The sequence below is a fragment of the Sus scrofa genome, chromosome 10 (assembly GCF_000003025.6).
Source record: "Sus scrofa isolate TJ Tabasco breed Duroc chromosome 10, Sscrofa11.1, whole genome shotgun sequence".
NCBI classification, from domain to species: Eukaryota; Metazoa; Chordata; class Mammalia; order Artiodactyla; family Suidae; genus Sus; species Sus scrofa.
This window is the reverse complement of record NC_010452.4, coordinates 16,261,102-16,283,718: the sequence shown is the minus strand read 5'-3', so window position 1 is coordinate 16,283,718 and position 22,617 is coordinate 16,261,102. Positions and strand designations below refer to the sequence as shown.

Sequence of the window (22,617 nt, the reverse complement as noted above, 5' to 3'; positions counted from 1 at the left end):
TCACTGGGAAAGAAAATGAGGCTCTGAGAGGTTTGCCCAGGAAATTAGCTGAGAAGCCACATCAAGAAGTCAAGTCTTTGGACTCAGAGTCCATCGGTAAAACGTACCCTGTATACTTTGTGTTTCAGCTTCCATTACTGAAAACCTACAGATTGTTAAGGTAACTGTCATTTATTTATTTCCAGAAAACTAATCCCACTCGATTCTAACACTGTTAGTAAGATGAAATTTTGTTGTATGTTATCTGACATTTGAAAATCCATTACACAGAATTTATACAAAGGAAATGTAAAACTTATGCAAACGTTCCCAAAATATGACTTCAGTGCCAACATAAGCAGGCAATGACACTGGGATTCTGAACCTTATAGAAGACCATTTTCTAAGGACAATCTTTTTTTTTTGGCCACACCTGCAAAGTTCCCAGGTCAGGGGACTGAACCTGTGCCACAGCAGTAACAACACTGGTTCCTTAACCTGCTGAGCCACCAGGGAACTCCTCTGTGGACAATCTTTTATATCAAAGATGTGGCACTTGCGACGCTGAGGTCAGTGAGACAAGGATGCTATGGAATCAAAAGACACACGTGTCCCTTAAACACCTCCTCCTTCCCTGCACCCTCCCCACCTCCATTCCTTTGCTCAAGCTGCCACCGTCCAACCTAAATGTCCTTGTCTCCCATCTAAGGCAGGCAACATCCTTACCATCCTTCAATTTTGTCCTCTCTCCTTCTCATAAGTCACAATGCTCTTTTGTAGTCTGCTAACAATACGGTGTCCTTTGATGTATATCTATTTGCAAACTTGTCTTACCTACTCCCTTGTTGAAGAACAGAAGTTCCTTCTAGGCCAGCACAGTGCAGGCCATATATGGTTACTGAGTTAAAGCAATAGGTGAAGTTTAGGGCAAAAGGATTCCAAATTTACAACAGTATCTGTTCTCTTCAAGATCTGACATCGCTTTCCTTTAAAAGTACACGTTAACGGCCATAGGAAGAAGCAGCAGCAACACATATAAGGCTTAAGCTGTTGTTAAGTGAAAAAATTATATCTAGGCTATGTTTACTACTTGCAAATATTATATATGCATATGGAACAAAAAGTGGAAGGTAAAACAGAAAAATGAAAACAGTTTGCTCTACTGGGTGATGGAATTACTGGCTTCTGTGAATGTGCTTATGTTTATACAATAAATATTATTTTTCAATGTATGTATATATGTAGTAATTAGTAATATTTATACTGGTTATTGGTATTAATATTTCTGGACTGGAAAAAGAAGCATCTGTAGCTGTCCTATGTCTAATACCACTCAGCTTGCTGGCCTACAAGGACATATATTCGAAGAGCTGTTGCTACCTGGTACCTGCCAGAATTGCAGACTTGGTATCTGAGAAGGGAATCTGCAAGGTTAGAAGGATGGGTCAACTTTTAAAGTCAAAATGAGCATGCAGGAGTTCCCGTTGTGGCTCAGTGACAGTGAACCCGACTACTATCCATGAGGATGCAGGTTCGACCCCTGGCCTTGCTCAGTGGGTTAAGAATCTGGTGTGAGCTGTGGTGTAGGTTGTAGATGTGGCTGGGATCCCGTGTGGCTGTGGCTGTGGTGTAGGCTGGCAGCCGTAGGCAGGAGCAGCTGCAGCTCCCTAGCCTGGGAACTTCCATAAGCCATGGGTGCGGCCCTAAAAAAAGACAAAATAAATAAATAAGCATGCAAAAAAATTTTTACAGACCAAAATATTTAACATCCACGGAAACTGAAATGTAGCAAATGTTGTATTTCTTTAGGGACAGTAACTGACAAGTCTTACGACTTCCTTAAAACACAAAAATATTTCTCGAGCTCATTTTACAGTTTTATATTTCTATCCAAAGGCAAACATTTACTTCTAAATGTTTATCCCATAAGGCATATTATTTCTAAAAGGGCTTGTTTTATTTCCTATTTGTGCCATTATCTCCAAATAGCCCTAAATTGCTGTTTTCAGATACAGTGTTTCTGTGTATATATTTCATTTAAAAACATATTATTATTATGAATAGCATTATCATCTTTGCTGGAAAATTAAATGACTTTTTGAGCATTTGAATTTCTATAGTGTTTTTGTGAATTTTATATATATATATATTTATAATACACATATATATATATGCTGCTACCTAAAACCACTACCCAAATCATCATTAAAGTTATTAATGCTAAATGCCCCAAGGATCTCCAAAGTAGTACTCCTCACTGGATTGATTTGACACTGTTTCTTTGTTCAAAAAAAAATCAAACTCACTTTTTTACTGCTAATTTTTTCACCTTACCAACATAATTATAATTTTCAATGAAGAAATAATTTTACATGGTGTTTCAGAAAAATATTAATATTTTATTAAACAGAGGTATTTAAAATTATTTACATAATCCTATTGTCCCATTCAAGCATCAGACAGCACAAGAACAAAAGCTGATTTACTAGACATACGCCAGGCTGAAGAATTTTCTCAGAATTTTTGGTTAGGCTGTGATAAGAACACAAATGTATCTAAGTGTGCTGAACAATGCTTTAGGGCATACTTAGGGAAGATGCTATTAAAAAAAAAAAGTTTTATTGCATCACACACATGGAACCAGATTCTCCCTCTCATGGGCTGTAGCCAGCATGAAGTTCACACTACATTAATTTGCACTTGTCGATATGCTACTTTGCAAGTATTTTTAAGGCATATTCAAATGTGTACTCCGTCTCTACAACTAGAATATAAACCCCTTAAGGGCAGGACCTGGGTCTTCTAGGTAACACCCCCACAGTGCCGAGTATGCTGGTCTGGGTAGGCTACACCCTCTCGAGGGGCTGTGGTCTGAGTGAGATGCAGGGAAAGGAATGTGCTAAGCCCCCAGCACTGAAAGAGGGTGTGAAGAACACTGGAGAGCAACTCTGTCATCACCGGGACCAAGTGATGACATGTACTAAAGGCATGTACCAAGTGGCCCCCTCCCAGGCACTTTTTTAGAGATAGAAGTGAGACTGCAGGTGGTAGTTGGATAAGTCTCTGAAGTCTAGCTCTCAGAACCCATCCATTATCTCCATATATCCCCCCGAAGCCTTCTGAAGAGTACACAGCATTACAGACGTGTAAGAGAGGAGAGAGCGGAACAGGATTTTACTTTCCTCTGAAGGTGCTAAACGAGTAAAAAAGAGGGATACCACTTCTCGCTACTTTAACACATACAATGAAATATTCCTAGGATGTCTCCAGAAGCAAATAGAAGACCGCGGATCTCAGAAGTCCATTAGCTGGGGCTTCAGGTAAAGAACATTGCTGCTGCTGTTTAAAGCTAAACATTTCGGAGAAGAAAGTTCTGTGGCCTCTTGCAGCCATCTACCTCAATCATCTTACTGTCAGAAACTTCTCATTTCAGGCTACTGTGATTTCTAGGTGCTGCAATTAAATCTCTTTGCTCTTATTCTTTCCATATTAAAGATCAAGAAGAGGTGTTGAACTTTCCCCTTGAAATTATCTGTCAAGTTCCTAAAGACAGTGAAGAGTAGAAAGGTGCAGTCCTTCATTTTTTCTTTTTTGCTTTTATTTTTCTCACCTTAAGAAGGACTTACTATTAGGATGTGTAGGGCTTCCTCTGATCATTACACAAGGCCACACAAAATAGAAGTACTATTCCCGATAATCTAATTAATGCAACTGAATTTAGGAAGTAACTCCTGTGTTGACACAGCCCACATTTACTGTCAGCATTCGAGTGCAAGAGTCATACTGCTGTAGACAGGAGCCACCCTCAAATCCTTTTTTGCCCTCTTTTTCCAGCCAAAATTTTATTGTCTATTTCTTTTGTATCTGTGCTCCACCTTTAAAGATTTGCTTTGATTACCCCACTCAGGTAATTTTGAATTTGAATGCTTCCTACTCAATTGTAGCCATAACTCCAAAGTTATAACTTAAACCATACTGATGGGAAAGTCTTCTTATCTCTGAAAGAAACTGAACCAACCTAAAAATGTACAATAGAAACAATTTATATATTTATACTCCCACCCAAGCCATTATTAAGCCATGTGCCCCTGGTAGGGTAGTAACACTACAGCCGGTCATACACTCGCTTGCTGATGCCATTAAATGATTGAGACGAGGGATCAGGCACATCTGCTATACTGGGAAGTACCCCGAAACTGTTAAGTTACAGTTTAAGATTGAGGAGTCTCTAATCTCTAAGGTCCACATTCCAGGATGGCAGGGGAAACTTAACATGTAGTTGTATCTCTGTCCTTTTGGGCCAGGGTTGGCAAGCTTTTCCTGTAAAGGCTCAGAAAATAAATATTTCTAAGTCTTGGTGGGCTATGGGGCCCCTGCCACGACTCCTCAGTTCTGCCTTTCTGGCAGGAAAGCAGTCGTAGACAATGCCTTAACAAATGAAGTGGCTGTGTTCTGCTACAACTTGATTTGTGAAAACAGGCTGCAGGTCAGATGCAGCCCATGAGCTGTAGCTGGCCGCCCTCTTCAGATAAAGGACGCCTGAGCGTGTTCAATGCGCACACAAGTCTGCATGTGTGAGTAGGGGTGAACGAGGTGCGTGAGCACACCAAACCTCTGTCTGCCTGTCCCCACCCTAGCCGTGGGCGCTTCGTGGGCATGTGATCAGGGTGCTCATACAGGGCCCAGAACTTGGAGTTTATGCTCTGGGGTCCAGGTCTTAAAATTCTTTATCATTTTATCCTGGCATTTGTGTTTCCTAAATGAACTGTTGGGATAATGGAAGCCCCACTCAGACCCGGGGTTCTGTCTCTTCGCTGCTCCCCGGCAGCACCGGGGAAGACCTCAGACACTTGTTTCCTTGCAGCTTCCTCTTTCCGGCCCTGCCTTGGGACCTTGCTGCACTGCACCTCGGGTGGGACTGGGTCCGGCAGAGTTGGGGGAAGGCAGGTGTTCTGCTGTTATCCTTTACCTCTGGCGGGAGCCTGGGGAAGGCTAGGTTGAGTGTGCACACTCCTGACGGCTCAGGGCAGGACATGGAGGTGACCATTCCTGCTCCAGGCTGGCAGCACTGAAGCACGCTCAGGGTACTCAGTACGGAGCCTCTGCGCACCCTGATCCTGGTACCAAGGGTGTCCCTGTGTGCAGGCTGCAATCTCCAGAGGCTGCTCGGCTGGCCACCTCGGGCTGGGAAGACTGACTCCCCTCCCCACCGGGGCATGGTGTATAGTCCTGCGGCCGGCAGGAGGGAGAAGCTTGAAACCATGACTCACGGGCAAACCCAGTCATGGGGCACCTGTGGGGGTCTGTACTCTGTCCCCACCCCCATGAGGATCCCTGTGCTGGAGGGAGTCCAACATTGAATAGCAAATAAAAACACCATAACATAAGAAAGTGTGTGGAGAGAGGGAGAGAAAAAAAGAAAGAGGGAGGGAAGACGCTGAGGAACGGAGAGGGAAAGCTGACTGCAGAAGAAAGGAAAATGCTTTACCTTGGAGTACCTTTAACAGCACGCTTTTCTTCCTTCTTGAACGAAGGGCCCTGTATTTTCATTCTGTACTAGGCCCTGATCAAAGATTAGGGGCTATAAAGAATTATCTTCTGAAATTCACCTACCAAAATGGAAGCTGGCAAGGAAAATTCCACTTATGTATCATTCATTTCAGAGCCAGCCAGCCTTCGTCCTGCCCGGGTAACAACAGGGGCTTCCTGCTGCATTCCTAAGTCTTAAATGTAAGGCTCTGAAATTAATTATGTATTTCGGATCTCAAACTAAAGGGCTCCTTACAGAATACGATGATCGGGGTTGCTGCATGGTAGCCATTTCTTTCAGGTACAGGATTAATTCGTATTTCTTTAGAATGATGATGAAGTACCTTACACAGCACAATCATGACATGTATTGACAACAAAGAAATTTTCCTAAAATTTCCCTTTATTTCCTATTAAAGAAGGTTATAACATGACAGTCTAACACATAAAAACATATTTATTTTCCTGATTTGAATAAAGCAACTATAAAACATTGTAGAGATGGTTTAAAAATTTTTTCAATATGGGTTGGGCATTATATTATATTAAAGAATTGTTAATACTTTTAGGTGTGGTAATGACATAGTGATCATGAAAAAAAAAACTTCATAGATGCACACAGACATATTTATGGGCAAAATAACAATGTCTGAGGTCTGCTTTAAATACTTTAGCAAAAGGAGAAGAAGAAGACAGAAGAGGGAGAAGAAAAGGATGACAACAAAGATGACAAAGAAGATGAGGCCAACGATGAAGAAGGAGGGAAAAAAATATGAGGTCGATGGAACAGGGTTGGCAAAATTTGGAGCCTAGGTGATGGAGATGTGGGAATTCATTATAACATTCTCTTTCTCTTTCTATATGTTTTAAAATTCCCATAATGGAGTATGTATATGTGTGTAACTGTTGCCTACAAAATTTTCTGATAAAATTCAGGGCACAAAATTTTCCTTCTCCTCCATACCAAATGTCTTTTTTATTTTTTTATTTAGAGAGAGAGAGAGAGAGAGAGAGAGAGAGAGAGAGAGTGTGTGTGTGTGTGTGTGTGTATGTGAAGCATCCGCTGAGGCTGACAGGCGCTCTCTAAGCTGAAGAGATACAAAAGAGTTGATGGGAAGGATAATCTGCCCATCCATCGGTTCCTGACACAATTGAAAGAAAAAAAAATAAAATAAAAGGAGAAAATGGGAGGAAGGGATTTGCCATTGTTACTCTCCTAACCTCTCCTTCTAATTATGCCAGAGTCAAGGCTTGGGTCATGAGGAAAATGATTTTGATGGTCAACCATTTGCCCTATTTTGTGTGCATCAAAAAAGCTCTTGTTCTCACCACATTCCAATCTGACAGTTTCCCACCTACTTGAAAGATGTATCAAGAGGCCAGATTAACAAAAATAGAAATAAAATGACTATATTACAACGAACACCTCGTTTGTAAACATAGAGACAGTCTTCGTGTTATTCTGAATTGCATGGTATAGAACACTTTAAAAGTCAAATAGGCTTTATAGTATTCTAGGTATTTCAGATAAATGTTCAACATGCCCAGCTTTTAAAAGTTAAATGGAAATTTCTCTCTTGAGTGCAGATGGTGGCCAAGCAAAGTAGCTCTCGGGTCTTAAAGACAGAAGGTCAGGTCATGGCTGAGAGACCAAAGAACAATTGCTGCTTTGCTCCTCCAGATCATCCATGGAATGAGACACCACTACTTTCTTTTTTGAAACTGTCTGTTCAGTACAAAATAGTTACAAAGAGCACCTATAAGGTTTCCTCAAATTCTTTCCAAGAGAAAAACAGCAATAAGCACGTTACATTTGTGAACATCTTATAACTGCTCAGAGGTTTTATTCCTGACTTTCAGACCTCCTAAAAAGGTGCAACTCTGCCTAAAAATAACACTAAAATCATTATGAAAACTGTTCATGTTTCACTATTTAGCAGGAAAGATTTACAAATGAAAACTGCTCCTTTTAAACTTCTGCAACTTTAGCCTCTGCATCATTACTGGTTATTTAAAATGAGATACGGTGCTAAAGAACAGATTACAAATATTTCCACATGTGATTCATTTACAAGTGATATTCTAATCTTAATGTTCCTATAGTGTTTTTTCTCTCTAGAATATTAAAATGTAATTTATAAATAATTCAGGAGTCTTCTTTATTATACGTTTCTAGTTAGTCCAAAATATTATGCTAGCTGATGCAACAGAGTAACACAAAAGTATACAGTAATGCTAGTGAGTGTGACAAAATGATACCTTAAAAAAAAAGTCATAATACATCAGAAAAGGAAAGTTCTGTGTTGGCTGGTAGTCCTAGATCTCCAGTTCCTGATAGGAAGGATTTTTAATTTCACTATCAGGCACGCCCCCAACTGGATGGAATAAAATAATTTCATTATTTGTACATGTTAATAATTCAGAAAATTCTGAAAATTTAAAACTCATTATAACACTTGGAATATAGTCACACAAAAGCAGAATTTGATTTTGGTTCTTTAGATTTGCAGCCACAACTTGAAAACTTTTTTATACTAAATTTCATTATCACTTTCATTTTCAATACTTTTCCTAATTGTCTTTGTACTGTTTGCATAGAGAGTTGATTGTGTTGAAAGAGAAGTAAGTTGGAAATATGGCAAAAAGTGTTGAACTAGAAATATTTTTCAAAAAATTAGTTAGGGCTATCTACTTTTAAATCAAAGCTATTTCTTTGAAATAGTGACACTGAGAACTCAGTCTTAATTGAATAAATGGATGTATCAACCTGCTTTCATTGAATATAAAGAATTAAAGCTTTCAATGTTCTGTACTACAACATAAAATTAGAAAACCAAAAGTCAGCCTATTAGAACTGCTTCTCCAAAAATTTTATCCACGTTGTCAATTAAAATTGGAGTATCTACAGGATCTCAACTAAGATTTAATGTAAAACATCTGTTCAAACTGAAATTGAAGTAAGCAGCATTTTTCCCTAACATTTCTAATTTCCCTCAATTTAGGCTTCCTGAGCAAACATATTCATGGTTATCTTAGTTAAAACTGGTTTCATTCTGCCAACAATCAATTTGATTGACATATTTACATATCAACTCATCTCATCTCACAAATTTTAAACTTTTTCTCTTAAAATTGGACTCGAGTTGGCATCTTTTGAGAACTTTATGTACATATATTTTAGGTTCAAACTGTGCATTAGAACATTTTTTTTTAACTTTTGTAAGTAATAGACACACACATCTAAATGTATATTTATGACCTGTCAGATTGAAATTTCATATGCATGCAGTTGTATTCTCACAATTTCATGAGAAAGGTGATAATTTTAGGCAACTGTAAATGAAGTTCTTTTAATAGTATAAATTGGATCATTCCATTAGTTAGAAACAATAGAAATAAATGACTTGGGAATAAAACCACAACTTTAGAAAGAAACATTAGATAGTCTTTAATTGCTGCAGATATACTTATCAAATCTTACCTGATCTTTAATTTCAAGATCCCTTTTTGTTTTTGTTCTGTACTCTCTGTGCTCCTTTTCTGCATCATCCTTTTCCATTTTGATTTTATTCAGTTGATAGCGCATTTCTCCACACACCTGTTAGATTATAAAAACTGGATCAATAGCTGCTGGAATCTAACAGACTATCCCTGCAATTAGATCTTCTGGTGCCCTCTAGAGGTCATACAAATAAAATACAATAGAACTTTCCTGAGAATGGCATTTTCTATTAGCATATTTAATATATTCTTATAAGATGTGGAGGCAATATCAGACATTACTGAGTCTAACGATTTCAAATTACAGCTAGAGAAGTGCATAACTAGGGAATTTGAGTAATACGTCCAATATTTTTTAAGGTAAACTAATAGATTCAATTATATATTACCATTCAAAATACACTATCATCTCATTTTTAACTGGGAAAAATTATTAATTAAAATATTAAGCTATATTATTATTCATTCAAGTTGTCACAGTTAAATAGATACTCTATATTATAAAACTTTCCTTTAAAGATTTTATCAGTTAGGCTTTTATTCAAGGAAATTTATAAAGGAATTTTTCTCTCTGCTAATAGGCTATATTAGTAATATTTAGGTGTAGAGTAGGACCCAGTCAAAATTTACTATCAGCTTTGTAGATAATGTCAATCTTACCATGCACAATACTACGTGTTTAAGTTAAGAAAGGTTGTCTAGTGAAAGTCATGGACTGGGACTAAGCCAACTCTGCTTTTAAAATAACTATAGCATTCAACATTAAAAGAAAATATACATGTAAGTGAAATAACTTTAATATATTATTGAATAATAAACATACATAGTGTCTTAAAGTTGATTATCATCTTTTATACATTTTTTCCCCCAATCCAGGGCATCTACAGACATATAAATATATTTGGAAAATGTAATTAGCAGATAAATCTAAACAAAGAAGTTAGGAACCTTTAAGATAACTGAGAGCCTGCAGAGAGATCCAGTAACACACAAGTCTGTTAAGTCAGCTTCTAAGTTACAAGTTTCCAAAAATCATGTGTCATCCATTTGCTATATTTGCTTGAAACTTTTCAGTTTTGGTAGTTCTCCAAAAATGATCATTAGAACTTGAGAAACTGGTTTCATCATTATTGAGGTATGAGAATCTTATAAAACCTATATACATTTCCTCTGTTTAAAGAATACTTGAAACTAATCTGTGTTCAAAAATTATACTAACAAAAGAAAAAGTCAGTAAGCTTTTCCCCAATGATCCTCAAAAAATCTACAAAAACAATAATATTACTAAAAATTATATTTGAAATTCAAATATCTTCAATGTGTGTGAGTTGATCCTTCCCATTTCAAAAATAACTGGTAATTTACAAAAAGTTACTAGTTAAAGCCAGATAAAATTTAAAAATTAAGAATGACAGAAAAAAATTATAGGCTCCCTGACTTTCTTCACTAGTCCAATCTATTTGATTTACATATATGAATGAAATTTTAAAAATCCAAATCGTAATACCAGAAAATAACAATTATACAGTCATGGTGTTTAAAGACTAACACCAATACAAAATTATTACATACAGATTTAGATATTCATCTAAGCATTAGGTCCTATTGAAAATAATTTTATCCCTAATTTTCTGTTTAAAGTTTCCCTGCCTCACTAATTTCAGTTCAGCATTTGCTGAGTTTATCCATAACACTTAAATTTCATCTAAAATAAATCAACAAATTAAATTGAACTAGAATGATACTATCTCAGGGGTGAAAGCAACCTCAAGGCATAACTCTGATGTTTGAGTCCCTTGGGGCAGTTCTAAACACACAGCAGTCATTCTCTACAACACCAAATTTCAACAGAAAGTTCTCTCCTGACAATGAACTGGAAAACCTCAGTACAGCTTTCGCCTCTAAATCAGGTGAACCGTTTCCATCCCTCTGCCCCAGTTCCCTCACTTCTACCCCTACCTCCACACAAACACATCAATTAGATTGGCAAATATGGTATTTTAAGCTTCTATATTAGCTAGGTTCCATTTTAGAAAGCAGATTAAGAACTATAGAAATTCAAGGGGGAAAAAAGAAAAAATAGGCTTCCTTTCCTAGTACATATTAAAGTTAAATTACTGAGATATAAAAAGCAATAAAGGCATGAAAAACATGTCAACATTTAGGAAAATATGTGGAGAAGTAAAATGCAATATGAACTAGGCATGTATTTTAACAAAATTATCTGTGTATGTATTGATGAAAAATAAACTGATTTAATCCTTTACATCACACATGTCCACATTTAGGTACTTAGTTAAAGCAACGATTACTGAAATCTACAGAGACTTCCAGTGTTTCTTAAACATGGACCTTAGCCAGTTAGGACCATTCAACATTTTAGCTCTTGGTTCACAAATTTGTGATACCCATAGTTTGGACACTGATACCACAGTGTAAAGTATAACTTTAAGGACAAATAGAATAAAAAAGCTGTAGTACTGAATCTTGGTTTTAGAGAACAGGTCTGAAAAGGAATGAAAGATGGTGAATATTTTTACGTTAAGCACATTTGCATGTTGTAAATGTCTTTTAGTATTATTGTAAGACCAAACCTATGCTATCTCTGGCAAAAAAAAAAAAAAAAAAAATTATGCCTAATTGACTAATTTAGCAATACAAGTTTTATTAAATATTCAGTAACTAAATAAATAAAGCTGGCTTACTTACAAGTGTGTCTCACCAACTTAACCCTTAAGCTCTTCAAAGACATTATTTGTGTCTAATTCATCTTTGTATTTGCAGCACCCAGCAAAGGGCCTGCTGATAAGAAGTAAATGTTGAACAAATAACCATTATGTGGACATTTATTATCTCGAAATAACAAAACTTTTCTACTAGAAACTTCTTTCTGAGCTTTGCGCATCAGGAAGAAAATTTTCAAAGAAAATATGTGAGTAAATGGTAAACTAAAATCTTTATACCTTTGTGACATCCATTTCCTGGGAAGCAAGCTGGTTTTGAATTTCTTCTAGTTGATTAACAGCTGAAATTTTCTCTCTTGTAGCCTTTTCCACCTGGGTCTCCAGTTGGGCAATATTCTGAGATAGGGTCAACACCTGTGAGAGGAAATAAAAGTCCCAAGTGATAATATCATTGACAAAATAAATACTTAAAATATTTTGAATTAACAAGAGTCTTGGCTTACAAATCATTTCTCTGTGGATTGGGTATCTCTATTACTTTACCTTTTCAACTCATCTATCTCCCTAGACTTAAAGATGTACTGTCCTCCTGTTCATCCCCTGGTCTCTGCACTCATTTTGGAAAACATGTAAGAAGAGGATAAAATCAAAGTTTTGGTGCAAAGTCTAAGGTGACATAGCAGACACTCACGTAAGATATGGAGGAGATAGTCATGAATAAATTTCAGAGATGTCAAGGAATCAGATCACTCTTAGGCTGAACGGGAGAGCTGGAGAAGATTATCTTTAGAGAGAGCTACTGGTGTTCTACAATCCCACTCCACTTCCCCCAAAACCAGCCAAGAGGAGGGTCTATGCAGTTCCCTTTGTTGGGAAAAACCCCACCAGCCTTGCTATCTAGCTAGCACTATTTCTCTTGCAGGATTCCTCTTAGCCACTGGCTCCACTCCTCCAGGAAGGCTTCTTTGACTAACCCCCAGTACAAAATAGGCACCCCTTCATATACGCATGGCTGATTCAGCTCACGTGTTGGGACAGTCATGGCTCTGGCTTGTAGCGGGCATCCATCTTCATTGACGGCTGCCCCTACGGTACTGGTGGTTTAACATTCTGACCACCACTCTGGCACAAATGCTTACAACAACCTCTCTTTATCTCTACCTATCTCTAGCACGGTCCTTAACACATCACACTTTTTGAGTTGTCTGTTTCCTTATTAGACTAGAAATTCCTCAAAGGTGTGCTCCTCAAGAGGTATGATGCTTAATGTTTGATAAATGCATGAATCCTTAGAATAAATAGCTTTTCTGAAGAACTCTCTGGATATCGGGTTCTTAGTTTTTCTTCCCAGGGTTATAAATGCTTTCTAGACCTTAGATCTAACCTTTAGAGTTTTTGGCTTACAAACACATTTTACTTTGCTCCAGTAAGCCAAAATTTTCTAGGTTCTTAATTTCTCATTTGCAGCAGTTTTAAAGTGATAAAGACATGTTACCTTACTCCAGAGCAAAACATGTAGGGATATGTATATATTAGTTTTTAATCAGTTAAAACAAAAACTGATAACAAATTGAAATAATATTTGAAATCTACCATTGTACTCTAACATGGGTGTGAATTCGACACTAAAATCAATAACCAAAATTTTACAAAAAAAAAAAAATCAAGATTAGAGATTCTCATACTAAGTGAAGTCAGAAAGATAAAGACAAACACCATATTATATCACTACTATGTGGCATCTAAAACAAGGCACAGATGATCCCATCTACAGAACAGAAACAAATCATGGACATGGAGAGCAGACTAGTGTTTGCCGGGGGGGTGAGACAGGCAGGGAGTTTGGGGTTGGTAGATGCAAACTATTACATTTAGAACAGACTGAGTAATGGGGTCCTACTGTACAGCACAGGGAACTATATCCAATCTCTTGGGTAAGAACACAATGGAAGACTTAAAAAAAAAAGACTGTAAGAATGTGTGTGTGTGACTGGGTCACTTTGCTGTACAGCAGAAATTGAAGGAACATTGTAAATCAACTATACTTCAATTTAAAAAAAATCAAGATTGCCTTTGAATTACAACTAAATTTGCCAATATTAAAATGTGAGCCTTGGTAGCTATTTTCCAATTTAGATGGTAGATGTATTAATTATCTTTCCTGGGGCTTGTGGAGAATTGTACATGTAACTTAGGATTGTTTACATGTTCTTATCATCAAAAGATTGGCTGCAAATCTAATTTGCCCATAAAATTACTTTTATGAATACCAAGCTATGAATTATCCTTATGCATATTATGATCTGAAATAAAAATTAAAGGTCAAAAGAAGTTAGATTTAACACATAAAAATATTTTAGTTAAATTTCCTTAATTTAAAAATTCACATTCATGAGTATCCCTATTATGAAACATGTAATTACAGCTTTTCTGGAACTAAAAACAGAAAATTTAATTACCAGCTACTAGAAATCATATGCTGCTTATTTATGTGGATTTATGCCTTATGGTAAACATCTCAAATTGTGCGCATTTTTGAAGTAAATGTGCAGACATTTACTTTGCTAATGGTACTTTCAGAGTTGGTTTCTTAGCATGTAACAAATTGTACGCCTTCCATATGACTCCCTCCCTCTGCCACCCATCACTCCTTTCCTCGGCCCACTACCTGTCTGCTCCCTTCTGTCACCCACTTCTCGAGGCCTCCCCTCCTGTTGTCACACCTTCTTTTTCCCCACGCCCACCATCTGGAAGTCAACGTTACACGGCAGGAGTTTCTCCACCCACATCTGTTGCAGAGACAGAAGGAACACAGACAGCTGCAACACTGCTGGATGTCTGGGGTGTTGACATCAGGTAAGTCCTTTAAACTTTGACAGGGGCAAGCAAGAGACAAGGACACCCAGGATGGGAGGGCTTGACGGAAAGCTCTACCTTACAGCAGTCCCTGGTATACTGAATGTGGTATAAAGTGGTACCTCACATACAAGAGGTACCAGAATTAAGGATTCGAGCAATGGGTTATTATTGAGGGAACCCGACTGAGGAAAACTCACAAATCGCAGGGGGTATTCAATAAATAGATGATTGAAGAACTGATTGAACTAACAAACTTAGTGGCTGAGTGCAACCAAGGACCATTACTGATGCCAACAGACAAACTCACAGCGAGTACTGTTCATAAGGAAATGATTCGAAATCTGTCTAGGTAGAAGGCATCTGCTCTCCTAGAGCTTCCCACATACATGATATTTTTAAAAGAGTAAGAAGCAAGGAAAAAAGAAAAATAATAAAAAGATGGAAAGAAAATCCACCAGTCTCACGAGCATTCCCACCACGAGCACAGCAGGGATGCTTGCTCCAGCCCTAACTATGAGAACCATGTTGTTACGATTAATTGTTCAGACTCCCTGTTAGGTTAACTTCCCGTGCTAGCAAGTTTTAATCCCCATGGAGAAGGAATATATTGGATTAATTTTCAGTTGGAAAAAAAAATGAGATTCAGAAAATTAATTTGCCCGAATTCATTTCAGATAATAAATAAAAAATAAAGGTGGGCTTTATATTAAATTCTGTCTGCTTGTAACCAAGACATAGGTCCAAGAAATCTATCCAGTAAGGCTATTTCTTTCTCTCTTGCTAGAGTGAGAATAACAGTCACAAGGTAAAATTTGTTAATTTGTCTACTCTAAGCCAGGTAGTATATTAAGTAGTTTCAAAATATTTACTTATTTCATCCTATCAACTGATCAATAGATCAACTCCATTATTTATGCCTTTGAAATGGGGAGAGGTTAACTGCATTTTTCAAGGTCATAGAAACGTCAAAGTGGACTCAACACTAAATTCTTTTACTCCAAAGCCTCCTTCTACCATTTCCTGTGAGAGTACTGGCTTCAGTGCTAGGATCACTTTCAGCTCATTATTCATACATCTTTATTTAGGGTATGACCTTGAGAAGAAATGTCAACTAAGGCTTACTGGGGGTAAAAGGAAAAAAAAAAAAAAAAAAAGACTCAAGCTCACAAATGCATTGTATTCCAGTTGCCACTTTCACTCATAAAATAATTAGCAGTTTAAGAAAATTACACATGAAAGCACCTGGAATACTGCCTGGCCGGATTTCAGCTATCTTTTGCCTCTTCTTATCAGGAATTCTCATCAACATATCTTTACATAGTAGAACTGCTCAGCAAGAACTCCTCCCTAAACAACACAGAAAAAAGTCTCCCAGGTGGGAAGGGTAGCTGATCTTTGCTCTTGATGCTACCCTCTCGGTCTGGCAAAAGCAAGGCTCAGCTCACAACTTCATCTACCTCCTCATGCGTCCTTCCTCGTGTTGGTTATAGCCAGCATTCTCTCCTGCACATTCTGCATTCCTAAATCTTGCCTATTTGTTGGAAGCTCAGTGAAAATGCTGCCTTCTCCGCAAAGTTTTCCATGATCTCTTGCAGAGAGGAATCTGGTCTGAGCCTCTGAACTCCTGGTATTTTAGTCAGGCCTTTCCAATGGCACAGGGCCTTTTTTCTTCCCTTTGTGTTCATTCAACAAATATCTATTGAGGGTATTTTATGTGGGAGGGATGTGCCAAGCAATAGGGTGTTAACAAACCATATATTCCAGGGACTCACAGTAAATTAGGGAAGACACTTCAACAAGAATTTGCAGTAAATTGAGTTATAGAAGCCCATCAGAGGGGCTCCCCAAAACTCCTCATTGGAAGACTGTGAGGAGAGGTGGCATCAAGAAAAACCATGAAGTGGCTGCCTGACGGGAGGGGGAGGGAGTGGGAGGGATCGGGAGCTTGGGCTTATCAGACACAACTTAGAATAGATTTACAAGGAGATCCTGCTGAATAGCATTGAGAACTTTGTCTAGATACTCATGTTGCAACAGAAGAAAGGGTGGGGGAAAAATGTAATTGTAATATATACATGTAAGGATAACCTGACCCCCTTGCTGTACAGTGGGAAAATAAAAAAAATTATTAAAAAAAAAAAAAAAAAAAGAAAAACCATGAAGGATGAGTCAGAGGCCAGAGGAAGATTCCTCTAGGCAGTGGGGGGTAGCAAGGAGGGAAACAGGAGGGAAACAGGAGGGAAAAGGCACAGGCAAAAGCTGGAAATGAAAAATAGCATGGCAGACTGGCAGGTCTCCACACTTGAGGAGGTGCAAGCGGGTCAGGATGGTGGTGATATAGGAAGAAAGGAGATGACACTGCACAGCCAAAGAGAGAAAGAAAAATGTAAAAGATCCTACATTTTATCCAAGGGGTTAGACAGGGACATGAAAGGACTGTAAAACAAGAGACTGACCTATTGACGTATTCATTTTAGAAAGATCATCTCTGACTCTTCGGAGCAGACAACAGATGAGAAGGAGGTGAGACTGGAAGCAAGGAGACCATCTGGGGCTGGCGGAATCATCCAAGGGTGATGTATGAAAGCACTGGGATGGAGAGACAGGGCAACGTAAAGTTGCCCGGAGCCGGAATCCCTAGAACTTGATGACTCAATAATGTCCGGGGTGAGGGAGGAGGAAGAGACAGGGATGACAGCAAGATTTCTGAGTTGGGCAACCGGCTGAATGAATAAATAGTGTTTCTACCATGAGAGGGAAGATGGGGAGTGAAGCTGTTCAGGAGCTCACTAAAGAGATAAAGATTTAGGAATCAATACCATATATATACTTGAAATCAAAGCCTCAAATGTTTTAGCCATTTTTAACACCTAAATCTAAAGCTCTCTGCTAAATTTTAAAACCTCCTGTCAAGTTGCTTTCTGGACATGTCGCCTTCATTATCTCAAAGGCACTTTACCACAGTAACCTAAAAGGCACACGTCATCATGCTCCCAAATCAAGAGCATCGATTCAGAGACATGAAAGAGAATCTTTTAAGGAGAGTAAGAACTGAAAAATATTCACTAAAAATAGCACAAGAAGGTCTCCAGTGAATACAGCAACAGTAATTTCATTGGCTAGGGGCACAAAAGCTGAAATGCAGTGGGCTCAACAGTGAGTGAGTGGGGAGAAAATAAAAACAACACACATGGACAAATCTTTCAAGAAACTTGACTATTGAGGGAAAGAGTAAGGAGGGAAATGGATTAGTAAAGTGGCTTCCAGTCTTGGCTGCACATTGAAATCACCTGGACAATTTTTTAAATGACAGATACCTCTATCCTACCCTCAGATATTCTCCCATGAGTCATTTTGGATACAGATTGAGCTATGAGTTTTTGGAACTTTTGGGTAGCCAAGATGGAGAAAGACTAGAATGGTTGTTTCTTTCAACAGATGAGAGAAAAATATTTGAGTATTTTCTTGATGATAAGGAAGAGGCTGCAGTGAGGACAGGCTGAAGATTCGGAAGTGGAAGCGAGCGGGGAACTAATAGAAACAGGTCCCCGAAGTGGTGGCAGAGGTTGGGATCCACAACAAGGAGAAAGGATTAGCATTAAGCCCCTCTCCCTCTGACCAGAGTGCAACACAGGTGCAACTGTGCTTCAGGCAGAGGTGGGGGGAAATAAATAAGTTGAAGTGATTACACCTAATCACTTCAACTTCCTTTGTTAGGAGAGTAAGGCTCTCTGCTGAGGATGAGAGGAAAGGAGCTGTGGTAGAGAATTTGAGGAGAATAAAAGCGATTTGAAATAGTCCTTGCAAGATACCATCACCTCCTACCTGGACTACTCCAATTACCTCCACCTGATCTCCAGGCAGTCACTGGTTCTCCTTCAAATCTCCTGACAGATGATTTTTTCCCAAATGTAAATGACACTATGACATGGCCCAATTTAAAGCCATTCAATGGCTTTCCATCACTGCTTGCATAAAATTAAAAATCCTTCACATGAATTTTAAAGCCATTTACGATATGGTCCCTGCGTTCTTCTCCCAACTCATCTTCCACTGCTCTGAACCTAACTTCAATGCTCCAGTCATCTGAGCCTTCTCTAGATTCCTAGAAAGTATGATGCTTTCTGGCTTCAGAGCCTTGGGAATGTTGTCTTCCTGGGTCTGAGACTCTTCACCGGACCACCCCTTCTGAGTCTCGTTTGCAAAGTCTCTTTCTTGGGAAAGTCTTTCCTGACCTCCGAGACTAAGTCATATTTGCCTGTTATCCATTCTCATGGTACTCTACACTGTACCTTCATCGGTAAAAAAAAAAAAAAAAAAAATCACTTTATCACGGGTAAAAATCAGTAGTAGGTGTTTAACGCCTACCTCTCCCTCTAGTCTATAAGCTTCATGAGGGAACCGCATTAGTCCTGTGACTACCACATTCCTGGGACCTCCAAATAGTATCTGTTGCATCCTGAATGAATGGGAGAGAAAAGAATGCATAGGAACACTGCTAAAAAGCACCGAAGGAGCCATGGACACTAAAGACCATTGGTGGTGTCACCTGCAAGACTGTGGGATTTTCTTCAGCAACTGAGATCACCAATCCAGGTCAGAGAAGGTAGGCAGTTAGTCTGAAGTACAGTTAGGTTTTGACAGGCTTCTTTGTTTTTTGATTTTTTTTTAGGATAAGAAAACAAGGGAATTTATCTTGCTTCGGGTATCTGTGAGACTTAAAACTCACTGGGCAGAATTTGTGATTTTTCTCTTTACATGGCCTCGGCTTGCACATCGCCTTGCACACCACAGACTCAGTAGGTGTTTGAATGCGTCAATGATCACATGTTGGTATATTGTAAGACAATGTGTAGGTCCAAGCTGTGAGCCTGCTTTGACAAAACAAAGCAACTAACTGTGGTTTGGGTTACTTCACGAACCACATCTCACTTAATTTCACTTTCCTGCAGCATCTTTAAAGACAGTTCCACTAAACTCTGCATTCTAGTCTGCTACCGCTTTTCAAATACTGCCCATTTCATGTTGTCTCTTCCTTTTGCCTCTAATTTCTCCCTTCCATTTATTCATCTGGTGATGGTGATCATTCATCATGCAATTTGTTAGAACCTATTTTGTACAGAGTATAGAATCACTTTTTTTTGGGGGGGGGTCAGTTGGTTTCTTACAAATGAAAGGGTTTTTTTTTCTCTTCTGAAAGTCTAATTTAGAAGTGGGGATGAAACAGGAGAGTCATCTCTCCTTGATTTAACCAAGGTTGAAATGAAATCTGGGTACCTGAAGAGCTCCTGCTCTCCTCTGACAGAGGAGGAATCAAACAGAATGGCAAGATTAGAGTAAATTTCACAATTTCACATCATGAAATCTAATTAATTATTTTCTTTGGAAAGATCAGAGAATATAACTTTTATAGAGAAATACATTGAAGAACAGAAAATTTTATGAACTCTCAGTTTTAAGCAAACTAGACTACGTAAAAGGTTTAAAGTTTTAAAGATCATTCAAAAATTAGAGCCTACAGAATTAGCAATTACATCCCCATAAACATTTCTCCTGCAATGTGGATAACAAATTGAACCCTTAAGTACCTTTGATCTCATGTCCTCTCTTTCTTTTGTCATTTCTTTTTTCATCATCTCTTTCTCAAAGGTCCTTTTTTCTTGCTGAGATGCAAGTTCTTTCTCAAGTCGTTCTGTCTGCCTCTCTAGTTCATTCTTCAACTGTTCGCACTGGATTAAAGCCTGCCAGAATAAGCAAGACAGAGTGAAATGGGACCTTAGAATTTAGAAGAAAAAAGGGGATATGAGACAATTAAGCTTTAATTGTATTTAAGATAGTTAAAAGTCACTCTAAAATCAACATAAAGACTCTTTTCATATTTGTCAACACTGATCTAAAATAGTGTTTGAATATTACATTTATTCACATATTTCAATGTTCACAATTAAGGCTATATTAACTAATTGACTAAGAAAATCCAGGTAACAAACCTTGATAAGGGCCACAGAGGAGTTAGAATTTTGGAAAAAAAAACTAGAAAAAAACAAGTGTTCTAGTATTTCAATTATATGTTTATACTAATATGAAATATATAAGTATCTAACTTAACTGATTTTCCATTTGGTCATGGTTAAAAATAATCTGTACTTTACATGATAAACAAGGTATATGGAATGACTGGCCAGTAGGGACCTGCGTAGAGTACAAAGAACTCTACCCAATATTCTGTCATAATCCATGTGAGAAAAGAATCTGAAAGAGAACCGATGTGTGTACAGGTATAACTGAATCACTTTGTTTTTTAGCAGAATATGGTAAATCAACTATACTTCAATAAAACTTTAAAAATTGAAAAAATGATAAACAGAATTTCAAGATGAAATGTATTTGTCATAACATACAGGCATCTATTGTTTAATTACATAGTAATCAAGTTTGCTTAAATACAACTAAGATAAGATTTAGTTCACTCTTCTTACATACATAACCAGGTTAAACATTAGGCATTAATTAAGACAAAGAAAGACTCAAAATAACATTTAGTACCTAGTTTGATAAAATGAGAAGTGTCATCTTTCATTTCTGCCCATTTAGAAGTCCTCAATTGTCTGTTCATCTAAATTTCCCATTCTGAGTTTCAGGAAGTAACAACTCTAACTTCCTTTTGGATGTATCCACAATATTTTTATATGTGATACCCAAAAATTCAAAATCCAAAAAAAAAGTCCCAGTAAAAGTAAGGTGCCTCACATAGAGCATCTGAGTCATTCTATGCTACCTTAGCCTTATCCCAGTGGCTCTTAACTACACTATCCACCTCACTTCACCTCTGTGTTCCCCTCAGTTGATTGAAACTTGAATCTCATCTGACTTAGACACTGTGTAATTATAATTTGATAATCACATTCCTGGTTAATGGAGAAGGAAGTGGTTTCAGTAAGCACTGTTTTATGTGTTGCTCTGCTTCCCTCTGGTGAAAGCTATAATAAATACACACAGTAAATAGCTGAAGTATGTGAATTTTCTTCTTTTTATCCTAAAAGCATTAAACCCTAATTTCTTTTCTTTTTCTTTGTCTTTTCTAGGGCCCCTCCCGTGGCATATGGAGGTTCCCAAGCTAGGGGTCCAGTCGGAGCTGCAGCCCCCGGCCTACGCCACAGCCACAGCAATGCCAGATCCTTAACCCACTGAGCAAGGCCAGGGATCAAACCTGCAACCTCATCGTTTACTAGTCAAATTCGTAAACCACTGCGCCAGGACAGGAACTCATAAACCCTAATTTCTTTCAAACTCTTTTGGAAACTTTCTATATTCCCGAGGCATAAAATGTGAGGATAAAATTCAACTGCCTCAGATGAACTGATAAATAAGTACGTACACATTCCTTCCATGAAATCTTTGTTAATTCTAGGACTCCTCGTCCTAGTTTTCAGAATCCCAGATGATTTGGGACTCCCTGATTTTACTCATATAATCATTCGGCAAAGGCAAAATAACTAAATCCTCAAGGCATAGGTCAAAGAAGGGTCAACTGCAATTAATTGATAGATCTTCATAGGTGACTGAGTTAATCTGGGGCCTCCAGCTGCCATCATTCCTAATAGTTCCCAAGGTTGTGGCTTCTTCCTTTTCCCAAGCACAATCCTTTTCAGGCTGTAGGTCTTGGGGAGTTGGGGACTTACATGCACCCCCCACCAGATGACTCAATCCTAAAAGGTGCTTTTCTCTCCTAAGAAATCTATTTGTGGTCATTCTTTGCTGACCACATTAACATGTTTCCCCAAACATTACTGGACTTGATATTCCCAGTTCTAGCTTTATTAAACCAATGAGTATACATTACCATCTTAACGGAGTCAAAACATTTTCTGAAATAAATTTGTATCTAGCCAACTTGATGTTTAAAATAGGGTAAGCATCCCAAGTGCTAGGACTAGGTTCCTAGAAATGCTTGTGATCAAAGCATTCATGATTAAAGAAAGAATTATGAGGAATGTTAGAGTTCGCTTTATGAACATAAACTTAAGTCTGAAAATGTGTTCATTTTTACGAAATATAGCCCAGA

The 22,617-nt window shown here is 38.0% G+C and overlaps 1 protein-coding gene across 14 annotated transcripts in view; it reads right to left on the bottom strand.

Annotated features, from left to right (window-relative positions):
- SDCCAG8 (serologically defined colon cancer antigen 8) overlaps positions 1–22,617 on the bottom strand; it is a 250,651-nt gene that overhangs the window by 158,110 nt on the left and 69,924 nt on the right. For all 14 annotated transcript variants that reach the window (XR_002336127.1, XM_021064173.1, XM_021064174.1 and 11 more), the window contains 3 exons: positions 20,141–20,293; positions 11,973–12,107; positions 8,990–9,106 (listed from right to left, as the gene is read on the bottom strand). Coding sequence is in view for 13 of the 14 variants with exons in the window: in XM_021064173.1 (XP_020919832.1) it covers positions 8,990–9,106; positions 11,973–12,107; positions 20,141–20,293 (405 nt within the window). In the remaining variant the exon portion in view is untranslated. The remainder of the gene's footprint in view (positions 1–8,989; positions 9,107–11,972; positions 12,108–20,140; positions 20,294–22,617) is intronic.